The sequence below is a fragment of the Cuculus canorus genome, chromosome 3 (assembly GCF_017976375.1).
Source record: "Cuculus canorus isolate bCucCan1 chromosome 3, bCucCan1.pri, whole genome shotgun sequence".
NCBI lineage: Eukaryota > Metazoa > Chordata > Aves > Cuculiformes > Cuculidae > Cuculus > Cuculus canorus.
In genome coordinates this window covers 109,102,067-109,120,896 of record NC_071403.1, presented here as the reverse complement: position 1 = coordinate 109,120,896, position 18,830 = coordinate 109,102,067, and the positions used below count along the sequence as shown (strand labels likewise).

General features: G+C 49.9%; 2 protein-coding genes across 3 annotated transcripts; one reads left to right on the top strand and one right to left on the bottom strand.

Moving 5' to 3' along the window:
• Positions 1-2,198: 2,198 nt before the first annotated feature.
• On the bottom strand, positions 2,199-6,220 carry POLR1C (RNA polymerase I and III subunit C). Of its 2 annotated transcripts, none has more exons than XM_054063362.1 (9): positions 6,072-6,220; positions 5,798-5,869; positions 5,598-5,705; positions 4,387-4,539; positions 4,170-4,314; positions 3,857-4,009; positions 3,529-3,678; positions 2,854-2,970; positions 2,199-2,508 (listed from the first exon to the last, which is right to left on the bottom strand). In XM_054063362.1, the coding sequence occupies exons 1-9, from the start codon at positions 6,138-6,140 to the stop codon at positions 2,390-2,392; spliced, it is 1,086 nt and encodes a 361-aa protein (XP_053919337.1). In that variant the 5' UTR covers positions 6,141-6,220; the 3' UTR covers positions 2,199-2,389. The 2 variants fall into 2 exon arrangements, with proteins under 2 accessions (XP_053919337.1, XP_053919338.1); XM_054063363.1 differs by having other exon boundaries at positions 4,170-4,289; positions 4,407-4,539.
• An 835-nt stretch (positions 6,221-7,055) lies between these two features.
• On the top strand, positions 7,056-12,668 carry YIPF3 (Yip1 domain family member 3). Its single transcript, XM_054063364.1, has 9 exons — positions 7,056-7,185; positions 7,645-7,851; positions 7,925-8,031; positions 8,655-8,700; positions 9,081-9,173; positions 9,634-9,765; positions 10,285-10,398; positions 10,857-10,980; positions 12,179-12,668. Exons 1-9 carry the CDS (start codon positions 7,123-7,125, stop codon positions 12,298-12,300), a joined length of 1,008 nt encoding a protein of 335 aa, XP_053919339.1. The 5' UTR covers positions 7,056-7,122; the 3' UTR covers positions 12,301-12,668.
• Positions 12,669-18,830: the final 6,162 nt, after the last annotated feature.

The following is an 18,830-nucleotide window of genomic DNA, read 5'->3' as shown; positions in this document are numbered from 1 at the left end:
TCATCGGGGACCCCAAGTCGACCACCACCGCGCGCTCAAGGGAAGAAAACCTGCCTCCGAAGCTGACCACGCCCATTCACTCCTCTCTTGGCATGTGTGGCCTGCCAGGTGGAGTTTGCAAGGAGGAACCAGGTGTATTGACTAGCATAAAAGACAGCTCTGGAGCAGCTGAACTTCAAAGATCTTCCCCAACATGAGATCACATCGATCAAAGACAGAGGCAGAGGAACACCTTCTGGACTGGGACCCTCGAGACGCCACATGTCTGTGGACCCATGGTGGTAGCTATAAACCCCTTTTTCCTTCCCTTTTCTCCCCATCCTTTTCCTTATTCTCCCTCTATCGCAAGCCGCTTTACAGGCACAATTAATAAAGTTCCTGTTTGGATTGAAATTTAACTCCCTTGACTTGTTGAATTATTGCTTTGCTTTCTTTTTGCACTCCGAGATCATAGCTGAAAAGAACGATCACGCATCCGCTTATGAGTGGACCATGACATAAATGTTTACAGTTTAAGTAACTATATCCCAGCAAAACAGGTAGAGAAAAAATAGTAGTTGGTGCACTGAATTAGACCCATAGAATCATTGAGGTTGGGAAATACTTCTAAGCTCTTTTAGCCCAACACCACCACAGCTACTAAACCATGTCCTAAAGTGCCACATCTGCATGCTTTCTGAACACCTCCAGGAATGGTGACTCCACCACCGCCCTGGGCAACCTGTGCCAGGGCTTCACCACTCTTTCAGTGAAGTTATTTTTCCTAATACACAATCTAACTGTCCCCTGTTGCAACTTGAGGTCATTTCCTCTCATCCCTTGTCACTTGGGAGAAGAGAACAGCACCCACCTTGCTACAACCTCCTTTCAGGCAGTTGTAGAGAGCAATAAGGTCTCCCTCCAGTCTCCTTTTCTCCAGACTAAATCGCCCCAGTTCCCTCAGCTGCTCGTAAGACTTGTGCTCCAGCCCCTTCACCAGCTTCACTGCCCTCCTCTGGACACAGTCGAGAACCTCAATGTCTTTTTGTAGTGAGGGTCCCAAAACTGAACACAGTATTTGAGGTGTGGCCTCACTAGTAGAGAGGGATGATCCCCTCCCCCACTCCTACTGGCCACACCATTTCTGATCCAAGCCAGGATGCTCTTGGCTGCCTTGGCCACCTCAGCACATTCTAGCATTGTAGTGAGGATGGACCCAGCACTCCCAGTCATTCTCTGAAGTTCCAGCTCCTTCATTGCCTTGTCAAAAGAGAGCCTTTCACACACCAAGACCTACCCGGTGCTAACTAACAGCCATGCTCACCGCTGAGACTAACTTTCAAGTTCTCCCAGGGTTCCCTGGGTGGAGACAGACCTTCGACTGGCACTTGCCCTCCACCATGGAGTTCTGCTTCAAGGTCAGCAACAAAGTATGTTTGGTCACTGAAAGCGAGAAGACAGCAGTCAAATGTAATGCCTAGGAATAAATGCCTTAACTTGAGACTTCTCAGAAGGGACTGTCAGTCCTTACAGAACATGTTTCTAAACCCCACCTTTGCAGAGAGAAGCCCAGTACCGGGTCACAGAACCATAGAACAGTTCCTGAACTGTCCAAGACCATCCAGTCCAATGCCTCTGTTGAAACCATCTTTTACGAGGTCGGGTTGCTCAAAGCCAAGTCCCGTCCCATTTGACCTTCTACACTTCTACTGTGCACCCACAGCTTCTCCAGGCAATCCGTTGCAGGGTCTCCCACCACTCTCATTGTAAAAAATGGCTTATGCCCAATTCAAGTCTACCCTCTTTCAGTTTAAAACCACCACCTCCTGTCTTGTCACTACAGTCCCTGGTAAAAAGTCCTTCCCCATGCACTCTTTGTAATTGAAAGGCTGCAATATGGTCTCCCCCAAAGCCTTCTCTTCCCCAGGCTGAACAATCCCAGCTCTCTCAGCTTTTCTTCACTGGAGAGGTCTTCCAGCTGCTTATCTAACACAGCAACTACCCTGGAGCTGGTTTGAGACACCTGCAAAACACTCCTGCAATGACACTGACTCATTAAATCCCACTGACCTGCTGTAGAGTGCTTTATTACACTGCCATATCAGTTCTTTTCACACACTGCACACAATCTAAAACAAATACTATTGCAGTTTTAGAACTGCTGCCACTTTGTTTTCTGCGTACTTCAGTCTCACAATTGTGAACAGCACAGGAAACAGTTGTAAAGAAAAGCATTTATTTTGGTGCATGTCCTCACTGAGGCTCATTACCATCGGAAAACAAATTCAAAGAAAAAGGACTCTAAACAGGACCACCTCACACCCCTTGCCTATGGAAGAGGAATCATCCTGTGGGCAGGTACAGGAAGCTCAGAAGCAGTGCAAGGATATGCTTCCCAGGTACAGTCTGGTCATTCCATAGGCACAGAGTCCAGCTCATTCAGAAAGCGCTGACACTTTCCCATCAGGATCTTGATGGCTTCGCTCACCAGCACATCTGGAGGCAAGATACCCGTCGACTCCACTGAAACTGTACAGAGACACAAATCAGCAGAGCCACCAGGCAGCTTCAGCCTACACCTGGCTCCAGCATTTTAGCCTCTCAACTTCCCTGACGCTGCACTTCCGGCAAGCCAGATCTCCACAGCCATAGGAAAAGAAGTTACATTTGCCAGCAGGAAGCACAAATACTCCATTCCCAAAGCAACGCCAAACCACAACCTCAGTAGTTGCCTGCTGGAATGTATGTATGTATGAAGGCTGATGACATGTTGAGGAAGGGGAGGCAGAAACGAAATCATACATGCCGGCTACCCTCTGCTTGTCTGCACAAATCACAGTGGGTCTCTATGTTATGTGGAAATGGGGCACTTACAGATGTAATGGTTTCGCACTCTTGCCAGGCGCACAAGGTTTTTCAGACCCTCGTGTCGGAAAACTTCTCTACTGAATGTGTCCAACCGTGCATTGGCTACTCTTGCCACTTTTTTTCCTGAAGGGGAAAAGATGAAAGGAGATGGGCGCCTGTAGCAGAAGGGTGCCTTGTGGTCACAGCAGGTCCTTACCCCTCAAACATGCATCAGCAAAGGCAGCAAAGCCACAAAATAGAAAGAATTATCACACTCCCAACATGAAAATCCAACCTGACAGAACTAGTGTTCTTGAACAGCCCCAACACAAACGTGAAGCCTGTATGTACCCTTGGGCAGGACACAAGAAGTCTTTTCCACACTCAACTGCTGGAAAGAACAAGCTCACTACCCACTCTTACAGACAACTGAACAGTGTTGGAAGCTTCAGTCAGCAGCTGCAGGGCTCTGTGGACAGGTGGCCAATGCCCAAGTACTTCAGGGAGATCCCAGCCCACCACCCAGCACATCTGCATGTGGCAGACACTCATAAAACCTGGCTCAGAATAGCATGAATGGTTTCTGATCAGCCAGACAACATCACAACGTGGTTCTGTCTCTATAAGGTTTGGCTCTAGCCTCTAATCAGTCCCTGCTGATACTTGTAAGCAAAAAGGCACTTTAGGGCAGCGAAAAAGTACCCTTGATGTTCTGAATCTCAATGACTCCAGGAGAAAAGCACTTCTGCAACAACTCAGCTGCTTCGTCCTCAACAGGCTGCAGGAGAGCAATGTCAGGAAGCAGTCGATAACTAGCTGTGGCCACAGGAGAAAACTTGGCATGATCTTTACCTGCATGAAGAGTTAAGAGTTAGCGATGAGGGCAGGCCTCGGTGAACAAGAGTGCAAGGATGCGTGGGCCTAAAGTTCCAGCAGGAAAGCCAGTTCTCCATCCTTCCCCTCCACACTGCTGTGCCCTAGTCCAAGCACTCATGCTCCTCCTCCCGCTGTGCCAAGACCCACAACTCACCAATACCCTTGACACAGTGCATAAGAACATCTATTTCCTGGCCAGGTCGCAACAGCGCAATGAGGATGTCATCATGAACAGGTCGGAATTCAGCATCTGGAAAGAGGTCTGTCTGATTCCCCAGGGGCACCCATGTCATATGTTTACTGTACACTGCAAAGAAAAGCCACAAGAATCAGCCATCAGAACTGGAGGTGGTAAAAAGTAAGTTCAGCAGAATAAGGGAATCAGTTCTCTCTGCTCGCAAAATCAAAATCTGTCTCTTAAGATCAAAATGGAAAGAAAAAGCACCTATTTTTAGGAGACAGCTCACCTTTGTGATTGAAATACAGTTCATCAGGATCAGATGATTCCTTGGCTGCCTGAGGGTTTCGGCTGCATTTTATTTTCAGCTGGAACTGCAAAGTATCGATTTCTGTGCCTTCTTCATCTCCTGGGAAGGAGAGACAAGCACGAGCCTATGGAATCATATTTCTGCTCAGCTTACATCGCCCTGATTTCCTGCTTCAGGAGAAATATTCAATACTTACCTCTGATCCAAGACTCTCACCTTGGTTTCTATATTCAAAGAGTCGAGGGTCAGCTCGGATAGGGATAAGGCCCAATCGATGAGCCAGAATTTCATCCTGCACAATTGATGTGTTGTTGTACACAAAGACTTTCTCTACAGCCATCGTTGGCACCTCAGGGAGACAATGGATCAAGTCAGCATAAGATGACAGTTGAACTAAGGCCAAGGGAACACCCATCTAGCGTGCCTCTGTGTGACTGCCCTACACACTCTTTACAGTGGTATTTCTGTCAAACCAGGAGCCCCAATTCCCCCTTTGACCCAACACAACCCCCTCCCCTGTGCTTTCTTAGACTAACGAGCAGCAAAGGCAGGCTGATCAACAGACACTGGCAACAGCACTACTGCTCATGCTGCTAAGGCTCTAACACTCTCCAGGCTCCTGGCATGCGTGGAGAACAAACCAGCATTTCCCTTCCAAACCCAGAGACTGTCTACCAGGGCTGAGGTGAGGCAGCAGCACCCTCCCCATCACTCATCCACCCACCCTACAACGCAAGAAGCAGTTACTACTGCAAAACTAGAATATTCTGATTTGAGCCAAAGCAGAATTGATACAAGTAGTTACTACTACAAAGAGTGGAATATTTTTGATTTAAGCTAAAGTAGAGTTAAGTTTCATCCATGTAATTGTATTTTTTGTAAGACAGACAGAATGTCCCTCTGATAACATGTTTTTTCTTCAAACAGTGTTTTTCCAGAAACTGTTCATTCTTTGAAGATAACACCTTGTATGAAGTATGATCTGTGCTGAAGAGATGTGTCTTCTGTGATCACCTCTGTTTGCAGCCTTTCCCTATCTCAAACACAAGGTGAGACAGAGCTGGCTCCAAAGCTCCAAATTAGCAAGAGGTTTGACTGTTGTGAAGCTCATAACAACATTAAAATTAGTCCTTGGTAAGTAACAGAATACGCATAAGACTTCTGGGCAAATGTATACACACGCACATAAGCGGGAAATGTATTCTGTAACCAGCTCTTGTCTCACTGCACACGATTGGAGATTGCTCCTCGTGCTGCCCAGGCCTGATAAAAGATGCTTGCTGTCTAAAACTCCAAAATGAATCTTGGGGAGTTTATCTGCTGGCATTTTTGGTATCAGCTTTCTAACTTCTGCTAAGTCTCATCTCAGTAACTTAAACACTCCCAGGGCCAGCCTTCCCCGGTTACCTCGGCAAGCAGGATGCGGCGGAAGGCATTGGCGATGGCAGCGTCGATGCCCACCATGTCGAATTCCAGGGTGTCCTCCTCCTCGCGGATCACATCCACACGGAACGCCTGCAGGGGCCATGTAATGCGGGTCAAGACAGGCTCCCACGCACCCCCAAACCCAAACCTCGCCTCTCCCCTCCCTGACGAGGGTCACCCACCTCCTCGAAGCGCCGCTGGTCCCAGGCGTCGTCGTAGCCGGGGTAGTTGCCGGGGAAGTCGGTGGTGTGGACCTGCGGGGAGGGGGCACCGTGAGGAAAAGGGAGGGAGGGAGGGAGGGAGGGAGGGAAGGAGGGAGAGAAGGAGGGAGAGAGGGAGAGAAGGAGGGAGAGAAGGAGAGAAGGAGGGAGAGAGGGAGGGAAGGAGGGAGAGAGGGAGGGAAGGAGGGAGAGAGGTAGGGGGGCGCTGGGACTGGCCACCCCCCGCCGCACTCACGTTGCGGACGCCGAACTCGCCCAGCACCACGCGGTCCCGCATCTCGTCCGTGCCCCGCCGGGCCGCCATGGCCGCCGGGGGCCTCCCACCCACGTGACGCTGCCCGCCCACGTGACCCGAGGCCCCGACCCCAGCGCAGCCGTGCGGGGAACGATGGAATCGCTTGGTTGGCAGGTACAGGTCTTGCCAATCAACGGGTTCTATGAGTCTACCTTTGAGACCAACGAGTCCAACCGCACCTGCCCACTGCTAAGCACAATCCCTCAGCACCTCGTCTGCCTGTCTTTTGAATACTTCCAGGGATGGGGACTCAATCCCCTCCCTGGACAGTCTGTGCCAGTGCCTGACAACCCTTTCAGTGAATGAGTTTTTCCTAATGTCCAGCCTGAACCCCCGCTGGCACAGCTTGAGGTCATTCCCTCTTGTCCTGTCCCCTGTCACCTGGGAGAAGAGGCCAGCACTCTCCTCCCTACAACCTCCTTTCAGGTAGTTGTAGAGAGCAATGAGGTCTCCCCTCAGCCTCCTCAAGGCTAAACACCCCCAGCTCTCTCAGCTGCTCTTCCTAACACTTGTTCTCCAGCCCTTACCAACTTTGTTGCCCTTCTCTGGACATGCTCCAGAGCCTCAATGTGTCCCTTGTAATGAGGGGCCCAGAACTAAACATGGTATTTGAGGTGTGTTCTCACCAGAGCTGAGTACAGGAGCAGAATCACCTCCCTGGCCCTGCTTGCCACATCATTTCCTACACAAGCCAAGATGCCATTGCCGCTCTTGGCCACCTGGGCACTGCTGGCTCACGTCCAGCTACCTGTTGACCAGCAACTCCAGGTCCTCTCTAGGCAGCTTTCCAGACACTCTTCCCCAAGCCTGTAGCGCTGCATGACGCTGTTCTGACCAATCACTAGGCCCCGCTGATCCTTCCCCCGCGCTCCCCCTGCCACACACAAGATGGCGGCGGCTCCCTCCCGCTCCTGCGCGGCCTCGAGAGGTGGAGGGGGCACTTCCTCTTCTGCCGCTGTCACTTCCGGGCCAGCGCGGCGGGGCGGGCAGCATGGCCGCGCCGGGCGGCAGGAGCGGCGCTGCCGACTGGGGCGGCTTCGAGGACAACGTGCAGGTGCGGCCGGGCCGGGGGTGGTTGGCGGAGTGGGGCAGATGCGGGGCGGGCGCTGCCGCTGCCGCTGCCGGCGCTCGCTGTCTGCTCTCGGTGCCGTCTGTCTGTCTGTCGACCCTGGCGCTGTCTGTCTGTCGACCCTGGCGCTGTCCATCTCCCCTGGGTGCCGTCTGTCTGTCCGTCCATCTGCCCTGGGTGCCGTCTGTCTGTCTGTCTGTCCATCTGTCTGTCCATCCATCCGTCCGTCCGTCCGTCCGTCCGTCTGCCCTGGGTGCCGTCTGTCTGTCCGTCTGTCTGTCCACCCTGTGTGCTGTCTGTCTGTGTGTCTGTCCATCTGTCCTGGGTGCCGACTGTCTGTCTGTCTGTCTGTCTGCCCTGGGTGCTGTCTGTCTGACCGTCTGTCTGCTTGCCCCGGGCACTGCCTCCCTGCCCTGGCGCTGAACGCTCTCTGCCCCGGCACAGGGTGGTGGCTCTGCTGTCATCGACATGGAGAACATGGATGATACGTCGGGCTCCAGCTTTGAGGACATGGGGGAGATGCACCAGCGCATGAAGGAAGAGGAGGAAGAGGAGGCAGAGGGTGAAGCAGGAGCTGCTGAGGAGGAGGATGGGGAGTTCCTGGGTGTGAAGGGGCTGCAGGGGCAGCTAGGGCGGCAGGTGGCTGACCAGGTAAGCAAGGTTCCCTGCCACCCCCAGCCCCGCAGCATCCACACAGCTGCTGCCAGCTCCTTTCTCCCCACAGATGTGGCAGGCTGGGAAGAGGCAAGCCTCCAAGGCCTTCAGCCTCTATGCCAACATTGACATCCTTCGGCCCTATTTTGACGTGGAGCCTGTCCAAGTGCGCGCCAGGTGGGCAGGGCCCGGCCTGGGCCATTTACAGTGGTAGGGGCATGGAACAGGGTTGGATGTCCCCCCAGAGTAAGCAAGCTGGGCTGGGCTGGGCTGGCAGCCTGGCAGCAAAGCTTCAGGTACCGGGAAGCATGCTGTGCTTTGTCCCAGTGTCCTTATTGAGGTCCCCTAAGGGGGCTGGCAGCAACTTGCCACCCAGCTTTGCTGCTCAGGGCTAAAAATGGGCTTTGGGCATCTTCAGCCTTTTCCTGCTCAGGGGTGTTAGGGCACTTCTGTTGGGTTGGCTACACAGCTGTGTCTGAAAAGACAAAAGTTTTGTGAGGCTGGATGAAGAAAGGTGGCTTTCCTTCCTGCTGTTCTGTCAGCAATCTCTCATCCCTGAGTGAATCCCTAAATGTTTTCATTGAATCCCCCCAGGCCAAGTTAACCCACTGACAGTAAGGTTTTTCTCCTGTAGTCACCCTATGTGATCCTTTAGAAGCCATTTCTGTCCCCCAAGGCCTGTGACCATAGCAGAAAACACTGTGATGGGTGTGTGGGATCGTTTACTTTTGAAGCCTTTTGTTAACCATCCTGTTGTCCTCCCTTCTCCTGATGTCATTCCCTCCCTTCCTGTGATGCAGACTGCTGGAGTCCATGATTCCTGTGAAGATGATTAATTTCCCACAGGTGAGTTCCCTTTAGCTGAATCAGACTCCACATCCAAGCAAACATCTCAGACACCTTATAAAACCAAAATAGTCCATGTTATTAAGGACCTGAGTTTGTTAGGTTTTCATCTACCTGAAAATATTGGTAAACCCTTTCCTGTGGTTGTTCCAAACCCTGATCTGCTGCCTTTAGCACTAGTACAGTTCTAGACCTCCAGACTTCACATGTCTCAACCTCCAAAATCACACAGCATATTCTCCCTGGCTCCTGTCAGCAGTGGCCTTACTGTTACTTCTCAGGTGGATAGGTGATAGTCTTCATCCACTCATCGCTTGGGGTGGGCAGCCTGGTACTCAAGAGCACTAACCAAACCTTCCCTGATCTCTTTCCTCCTGTAGAAGATTGCAGGTGAGCTTTATGGACCCCTCATGCTGGTTTTCACACTGGTAGCCATCCTTTTGCATGGGATGAAGACCTCGGATACCATCATTGTACGTTGAATCTCAGTGATCGGTTGTGGTTTGACTGAGCTCTGTATTACTATAGTGACAGTAGAAAGGGAGAGGAAACCTCTTCCATGACTGAACAGCATCTTGCTGAAAAGCAGATAGTTTTGAGGAAGAGCCTTTTACTTTGGGGGTGGGATGAAGGATGCGTGAGAAAGTCTTAAAGCTCTGCTAGTGGGAGCTAGTCACATGGCATCCTGGGTTTTGCCAGTCAGCTATTTGGTAACACCTAGAAAGGCTTTGGGAACTCTTTGTGGTGGGATTTGGATGCTGACAGGTCACTTAGAATCATAGAATAGAATATATCTCCAATGGGAAGGGACCCATAAGGATCATAATTGCTCTTTGCAGTAATATCTAAAACTAAACCATACGATTAGGAGCATCATCCAGATGCTCTTCCTCACTTCTTTGAGTCCCTCTCATCCTGACACTGTCTCCACAGAGGGAAGGCACATTGATGGGCACAGCCATTGGCACCTGCTTCGGTTACTGGTTGGGCGTCTCCTCTTTCATCTATTTCCTGGCGTATCTCTGCAATGCCCAGATTACATTGGTGCAGATGCTGTCACTGTTGGTATGTACAGATGGGGATGCCCCAAGGTGCGGGTTGGCTGTACAATGTTCCAGCATGAAGGTGGCTTATGATCTCTTCCCTGAGAATGGTAAATCTTTGTAAATCAGTGGTCCTGGGTGACTGCACTGGGACAACCTGGAATTCTAGGATGCTCTTCTAACCTGCCTCATGCCAGGCACAGTGACAGCACAAAGAGGTCATTCCTTCGTGCAGGTCTCCTGCTTTGTACTTCCTGATCTGAGAGCCTGGTGATGAGAAAAAAAAACAGGAAATTCTAATTTATCTGGAAAAAGAAGCTCTTTCCTCTGTTTCCCAAGTTGTTGCAATCTCTAACATCCCTATGAATCTTTCGGACATTATCTGAGTGTGAGTTGCTGTTAAAATTGTGCTGGCATCGAACGAGTGGTTTGTGAAGCTTCGCCTTAGTGAAGCGCTGCGGGAGTAGACTGCTCATGCTCTTGATCAACCGCCTTTTTCATGAGACTGACACTTGTAACATGGACATTTTTGTTTTGTCAGGGCTATGGCCTTTTTGGACACTGCATCACTCTCTTTGTCACCTATAATATCCATTTCCACTCCCTTTTCTATATCTTCTGGTTGGGTGTTGGTGGACTTTCTACACTACGAATGGTAAGGGACAGGCAGCCTGGGGCCCTCTTCTTCTGGGGACAGAAAAAAGGGAGGGAGGTCTTGCTTGCTTTTGTTCCTTGGGCCAGACAGTTCATTTATATGAAGAAATGCTGTGAAGAACAGCTATATGCTCCTGAGTCATTTGGCCACTGGTGTAGTGGACACTTGGCCTAATATCCTTACATGTTCTAGTGGCTGCAGGTTTGCTCCCTTACAGCCCCTGCTGCTTTGGAGAGCCATGCCTGAGAATCCTGAACTCTTGACAAGACTGGGCGAGGTTCACCTTCATGAAACAAAGTCACATTACTCTGAATTTGGTGATGCAAACTGCAAAAAAGGCTCCGAGCAGTGTTTCTAGTGGCTCTTGTTATTTGGCCCATCCTCCTGTGTGCTCCTGACTGCGGTGCCAGAGGCTCAGGTAGCAGCTACCTTGTCTCTAATCTCCACTTCTCTCCTAGGTTGCTGTGTTGTTGTCGCGCACTGTGGGGCATACCCAGCGGCTCATCCTGTGTGGGACTCTTGCTGCTCTGCATATGCTTTTCCTCCTCTATCTGCACTTTGCTTATCACAAGGTGGTAGAAGGTAAGGAAGGGAGATATGAAGACGTGTCATGTTAGATCCGGGGGAAGTCCAGCTGCTTTTTTTTCTCTCTGAGAGAAACGATGGGCAGCTTGGATCTGACCTGAGGGCATCTGTGCCAGCTGGCAACCCAAGAGTGACCAGCACTGGCTTTATTAGAGGAAGCTGTCAAAATAGGGCAGCATGTAGATGTGGAGCAGTCACTGACTTTTAGTGTTATAGCACTTAAGACCTAAGTTGTGAGGCAGTCTTTCCACACAAGTGAAGTGTTACTGTGCAGACTGCTCTTGAATGCAGATGTTCAGTCTCTTCCTGAATCTTGATGAAATCAGGTTGATAAGGAAATGTGTCATAAGTCTTTTTCCTTCTTTGTTAACACCTTTTTTTTATCTTATGTTGTACAACACTGGTAGCAGAAGCTGTGTCTTCCCCAGTCAGTGCCGTTTACCAGGCTATACGTATTGAGGTCCCCTTTAAATTAAAGAAAAAAAGCAAGCCTCTTTCTAATTTTAGGCAGCCAGATATGTACATGCTATTGTGGCTAAATCTGCACAATCTGGGTGCACTTGCAAGTGAGCCCTGATCTGCCATTTTTCAGTAGATGATTGCTTGGAATGTATTTTTTCCTTCAGGGATCTCCAAGACTGATTATCAGTCTTGAGAAAGTCATTGACAGGAACTAGAGGATGCTTGCATCAGTATAGGTGTTTCCTGGCAAGCAGGGGCTATGTCTGCATTGCAGTGACAAAAATTCCACGTTGTGCCCACGGCTGCAGTTCCTGATGTGAGTCTGCAAGCATATCTCAGGATGAAAGCAAAGAATTGGTGGGATGAGATGGGGAGAGGATTTTGTCAAGTTGCCTCAGCAAAGCCCTGGCAATGTCTACATTCGAGTCACATGGCAGGGGACTAGATCTGGTACTCTCCAAGTGAAAGGACCTGTGTTCCCCTTGGGAACACACAGTTTTCCTGCTGCGAGGAGAAGCTCTGATCTGTACCCTGTGGTCTTTGCTGGAGGTGTTTGCTGCTGTTCATTTTTGGGGAGTGAGATATCTCCTCCCATCGCCTCTAAGTGCTTCACATGTCTTGGGCCCCACCACCATCAGCCACTACCTGTCCAGAAAGAAAAGCAAGAAGAAACGTGCTGTCTGCATCTGAACTAACTCTTGCTATTCTCCCCATTTTTTTCTGTTCCCTGCAGGTATTCTGGACACATTGGAAGGACCCAACATGCCACCTTTTCAGAGAGTTGCCAGAGACATTCCAGTTGTTTCCAATGTTGTATTGAACACAACAGCCAAAGCTGTTGCATTGACCCTGTAGTTTCACAGACTTGGACTTGCTTCCTTCACTACTTTCGGGGCTGCATAGAGCCATAATAACCTGCTGCCTCTTAGGAATTGGACAGAACAGCAGGAGGAAGACTTGGTTTTGTTTTCCTGGCCCTGTCCTTTGGGTTGCAGATTTGGGCAGCTGAGTCGACTGCACCTCAGTGACTCAGAAGAACTACGCTCTTACCCCACCCAGGTCTGGGCTGTCTTGAGTAGAGTGGTTCTGTTGCCTGCATGTTTAGCTGGGATTTCCCAGCACAGTTGTCCCTTACCCCTCTTTCCGCTTGCTGATGTAATCCCAGGACTATCTGCCCTGTTCTTGTCCTGGAGAGGGAAGAATTAAATTGATGTTGGTGCTGAGTGCTGTCTTATGTTTGAGCCTACTTGTGTAATCGGAGAGTGGCATTGGGTCTCTACACCTTTATCTGTCCTGTCCAAGACTCAAAGCATGATTCTTTGCAGTTTTCTGCTGTCCTACTTCAAATAATCTGTGGTAGGTGACCTGCCTTGGGCACCTTTCCCATAGCCCGAAAGGCACAGGAGCTTTAGTTTCTCTGAAGATTTTCAGGAACAGCATGAAGATTAACCACATTCTCCTTCTTGTTGTGTTCCACATCGACCCCACTCTTTTCACTAGGTCCAAGCTGCTATCTCGCCTCGCCATCCCTTCTCCTGTGTGTCTAAGAAATGTACCTTTCTCTGTGCTTCCACAGCATCTTTTGTTCTTGTCACCCTTCTGCCCATGTTGTGCTGTGGGACAGCAGCTCTGACTGCAGAGGCAGCATGTTGGTGCATGGTCTTCTGTGCATATTTCTATTGAAGAGGTCGGTTCACTTCAGCTCATCCTTATGCTGCTTGTCTCCCAGCCGTGGGACTGTCACCCCACTGCTCTGAGCAGGAGCAGCACCTTCCTCCCCAGGCCCCCAGTCTGCTGTGTACTGGTTGGCTCTCATTTCTGAAAGGGCTCTTGGAGCCTTGAGTCTCTGGGGAAACTATTCTGCAGTGTTTCCTTTAAACAAGAGGAGAACTGGAGGAGTGTACACTGGTAATAGAGTTGGCACATTAGTTTCTATCATACTGATGCAGGAAAGGACAGGGGAGCAGAACAGCACAGCCTAGGCTTCCTTGCACAGGTAACTCACAATTGTGTTGTACAGATGTAGTCTTCCCTCACTGCTCTAACTTGTACTGCTCCAGGAATGAAAAGCTGTAGCTGCCAGCTAGCTTTCACTTTCTCTCTTTGCTGTAGCTCTGGATGATTTAGGGAGAGGAGCCACTCTCCAGAGAAGTCCACCTTTATGCACAGAGTGGAAAAAAAAAACAAGATCTTTCCCTGTTTTGGTGTACCCACAAGTTAGCTGTGCACAAGGCAGGTAGCATGTCAGAACTGCAAGCCTTTCGCACCCACTAGAAGGACAGTGCCCGCTACTGTTGTCAGGCTGGTCATTGCTTAGGTGAAAACAAAAATATCACCAGACAGGACTTGTGTGTTTTCAGTCATAGATCTACTTTCCGCTGTTTGCTTATTCCTGAGTTCATACTTTGTGTTCCCTTTCCAAGAGCAAGAAGTTTGTCTGCTAAAAAACACGTTGTAGGCATGTTCTCTCACTCTTTTTTTCCTGCCCCACCCCCCCAACCTCGGGAAACTTGATGCTGGCTGAAGAACACCACTCAGAGCAAGTTATTTTGGGGGAATCAAATTAATTATTTTCGCTAGTAGTCTTCACTTTTTTTTTTGACCAATTGAACCACTTAAGGCTCCTAGAATTTCTATTACTTTCAAACTTGACAAAATGGAACTGTTAGTTTGTATTGCTGCATGATTCTGATATTTCCCTTTTTGTAACTCTACAGGAGGTTGTTTTCTAATGCACACTTACCCTGACAGACTAGAATGGATTTGTTTCTCTTGGTGCAAACTCTCCAAGCACAGGCGAAAGGGTAGCTAAGAAGAAAGAGACAATTGTCACTAGAATAAACCCAGCCAAGATGAAAGATCATTCTATGCGACATGCTATCACTGCTGATCTACAGGCACTGTCAGAGAAGAGCTGTGCTCCTCTCCCACACTCAGCCACTTTGATAAAACAGAGAGGTGAAGCTGCACCCTGTGTTTTCACTCAAAGCACAGGAGAGAGCGGCAAGCACTCGTCATGATTCCTCTTCTCAGCTTGGTTGTCATGTCAGCTGGAGACAGATGACCAGGGTGACAACCAACTGCCCTCTTGGAAGCTGTGGGGCTTGCTCTGCTCTAGTTATTCAGCCCTGATTAATTCTCTGTGCAGCAGCAGCTGGAAGCCGATTTTCTCTGCACTGCCAGAAATTCAGCATTTGGCTGAAAGCTTCAGCATCTCCTTTTGCTGACACAGAGGGGTGGACTTTTGCAGGGAAATGCATGCGTGCTGCAGTTCCAGGGAGCATGCTGAGCACGCAGCCGTAGCAAAGTCCTTGTAGGAGGGCATCTCTCATTGCTTACTCAAGTCCTCTAGTTGTTAGAACAAGCCTTACAGTCCTATCATGGCAGACTATCTCTGCCTTTGTTTTCTGCTGTTTCCTGTGACTCTTGCAGCAAATCTAAAATTATTTTCTCCTTCTTCCTTTGCAGCAAATCTGAAATAATTCCCCACACCCATCCTATCACCTTCCCCTTTTGAGGAAGGGTAGCTCTGTGAGAACTGTGTAAGCTGCTTTTTATTAAAACTGAAATAAACATGTAAAGCTGACAGATCAGAAAGGGGAAGACAAAAAGTATATTAAAGCATCCATGACCTCCTCCTCTCCTCTGCAGCATTTGGGAGCCCAGTCCTTCTTACAGTCATCCACCCTCATTGCACTGTCACCTTAGTTGTGTTTTGGATTACGAGTAGACTGTTTCTTCTCCCATTTGTTTTCCTTCCTGCCTCTAGCCTCACTCTATCTGCTCCTCATCTGCTGTTTTTCTCCGTTTATGTGTTAGCTCTTAATGATGTAAGTCCAGAGAGTCAACTTTCATTCCTTACGTCCCCAGTAGGTAAATAATAAACTACCTTCCTCATACCTGCTGGGTAACTGCACGTGTCAAGAAGCCATAGCTAGTTCCTCACAAAGTACTACTGCCAAATTCCCATCTGCATTGCCTTTAATTAGGTTTAGTGAGCCTAGGCGTTGAACCATTAGCTTCTGTGACACTTTTCCCAATGTATTTGGGCAAAAAGTAAGGTAGGACGCTTGTCTCCTCCATGTGCTCTTGCTTCTGACAACAGGCAGTGAAGATGCCAGCACTAGAGCATCTTCATCCTTGCTTCAGGGCTGCTGCTGTCGGTTGAAGTGGGGCATGTCCCAGGGGCTCTTCTCTAAGCACCTCTCTAATAATAGTCTGTTAATGAAGCATGGGTTAATTAGTGCCTGGAGGCAACTGCGAGGTGAGACTGAGTGTGGTCTTCCAGTCAACCTGTGCCAATCAGCAGCTGGTATTTTCTTGGTGACCGACCCACCACTCTGACATTCAGCCCCTGCCTCTTGCAGCCCGGCTATATATAGGATTCCATTCTCACCTGAACCATTTAACGTGACCTTAGAGATCAGTTGCTCCTTTTTTGAAAGCCATCACCTGGACTGCACAGCTGGATGCTGGCAGCTGCTGCTCATATCCCAGCGCAGATGGAAGGCCAGGCTAGTGGTCTGTTCTTGACATGTCTTACAGGTATAGCATCAAGCCCGTGCAGCCCTGTACAAAAGGAAAACAGAGGGAAGTCTGTAGATAGCTCTCGAGAGCAGTAGATGGATTAGTCAAACGGCAGCAGCTACACTGTAAATTAGATGCTGCAGCCAAAGTCTTAAAGCTGACATCTGAGTCCTGTTTGTCTGGCACTCGCACTCCTCTTGTCTCAGTCAGGACCTGATGTGCAGCCCTGAGCTCAGGTGACCTGCTCCTCCATTTCAAGAGGGCAGAATTGCTTCACATCTGCCTCCATAGCGTATTTTTCCCCTCATTTTCCATCCCCTCTCCTACCCTGGCCTGCTAACCAAGCAGAGGAGGCTGGATTTGTCCCTGCACTACCCACTGGACTGGAATTCACTTGAGTGTTGCTATATGCAGCAGCCAGATTAGTTACGTGCAGAAAGCTGCCTACTTAGGCAGTTTAACCTAATTTCCACATCACTGGCTTCCTTTTTCAGCTCAGTAGATTTGAAAACACAGAGGCCCTGCTTCCTATTTCTCTCCAAGTACTGGATTACTCTTTGTGGGGGAAAGAGGGGACAAATCCCCCCACCTGTATCTGTAAATTAGGATAGGGCAGGGTACACCCCTCACACTCCAGGTCAGGCTGAGGGTGAAGGCTGTGTGCTTGCAGGGATATGGAAGCCTGCAGCTCTTCCCTAGCCCTCCACCTCCCACCAGCTGCCTCCAAGCACCAGCTCCGCAAGCCATGGACCAAGAAGAGTGGTTCACACTGACCTTGTTACTTGAAATAAAAAAAAAAAAAAAGGAACTCCTGAAACAAAGTATTTTATTTAGAGATGAGACATTGCTTTTATTCTGGAGAAGGTGCTAGGTGGAAGATCTTCCACAAAACCAACACAGCTATTGGAGACCCCAAAGGCCTATTTATACAGAACCAATGCTCAAAATCTCACCTAGCTGAGACAGTTGTTACACCTATCTAATACATATGTCCATTAGGTTACACAATTCTACTTTAATAAAAAGATTGCTTATTTCCTTTCCACATCCATAGGCAGGATAAGGATGTCCTTCAGGCAATCCTTAAACAATCACGAATTTTCCTTGTCTGATATCCCTTTCCTCGTTTCATCACACATTTTCAACCTTGTGTCGATTCACTACTGATTTCATCATTTTCTTAACACTAAATTAAGTGTCACATTAAATTATAATATAATTTAATATACTATACTAAATTAAGTGTCTACATCCCTGAGCAGAGGCCAGGATGTTTGTAGGGGATATTAAGTGTCTGCATCTCTGGGCAGATACTTGGATCATAGAATCACCTTAAAGATCACCAAGTTCCAACCCCCCTGCCATGGGCAGGGACACCTCCCACCAGACCAGGCTGCCCAAGGCCCCATCCAACCTGGCTTTGAACACTTCCAGGGATGGGGCAGCCACAACTTCCCTGGGCAGCCTGTGCCAGTGCCTCACCATTCCCACAGTGAAGAAGTTCCTCCTTATGTCTAGACTAAATCTGCCCCTCTTCAGTTTATACACATTGCCCCTTGTCCTATCACTACAAGCCTTTGTGAAAAGTCCCAGGATGTTTGTGGAAGATATCAAGTGTCTGTATCTCCGGGATCATGACGTTTGTAGTAAATATACAAGGTGCAAAATGCTTTCTCCTTATCCCCTTATCCCTTTGGGTAACAAGTCCTGGAGCCAAGCTTGAGGTGGAGCAGGTTTAAGCACAAATGTCACCAAAGAGGGTGGGAGGCTGCTGTTCCTCAGACCAAGCAGCACCATGGCTTTGGTCCTTTCCCCAGGTGAGAGCAGGGAGAGCACTTCCCAGGGGCTTTTCCCACCCTCTGTCTCTCTTGGCAGCGAGGATTAAAAGGCACGGAGACAGCTACACTGTAAATTAGATGCTGCAGCCAGAGTCTTATAGCTGACATCTGAGTCCAGCTCCTTTCCTGGCTCTCCTTGTCTTGCCCGGGACCTAATGCACAGCCCTTGGCTCAGGTTCCCCATTCCTCCATTCCAGTGGGAAAAAATTGCTCCAAACCCCCCCCCCCCCCCCCCCCCCCCCCCCCCCCACACACACACACATTCAATTCAACCTCTCCCTTCCCAACCGGTGTCTCCCAACCCTGGCCCTGCAGGGGACAGCAGACACGACCAGGCGGGCACCGGCACTGCTTCCCACGGGCTTCGAGTACAGCTGGGACTAGAGGTAGGATGGTGGGCTGGGATGAAGGGCTGGGATGACAGGCTGGGAATAAGGGTTGGGATGACAGGCTGGGATGACGGGCTGGGGTGACAGGCTGGAATGAAGGATTTGGATGATGGGTTGGGAGGGAGGGCTGGGATGACAGGCTGGGATGAAGGGTTGGGATGACAGGCTGGGATGAAGGGCTGGGGTGACAGGCTGGGATGAAGGGTTGGGATGAAGGGCTGGGGTGACAGGCTGGAATGAAGGGTTGGGATGACGGGCTGGGATGAAGGGTTGGGATGAAGGGCTGGGGTGACAGGCTGGAATGAAGGGTTGGGATGACGGGTTGGGAGGGAGGGCTGGGATGAAGGGCTGGGACAAAGGGCTGGGATGAAGGGGTGCAATGCCGGGGTGGGATGAGGGGCTGGAATGAAGGGTTGGGATGAAGGGCTGGGATGACAGGCTGGGATGAAGGGGTGGGATGAAGGGCTAGGGTGACGGGCTGGGATGAAGGGGTGCAATGCCGGGGTGGGATGAGGGGCTATGACGAGGGTCTGGAATGAAGGGTTGGGATGACGGGCTGGGGGGGAGGGCTGGGCTGACAGGCTTGGCTGAAAGGCTGGGACGAAGGGCTGGGACGAAGGGCTGGGCTGAC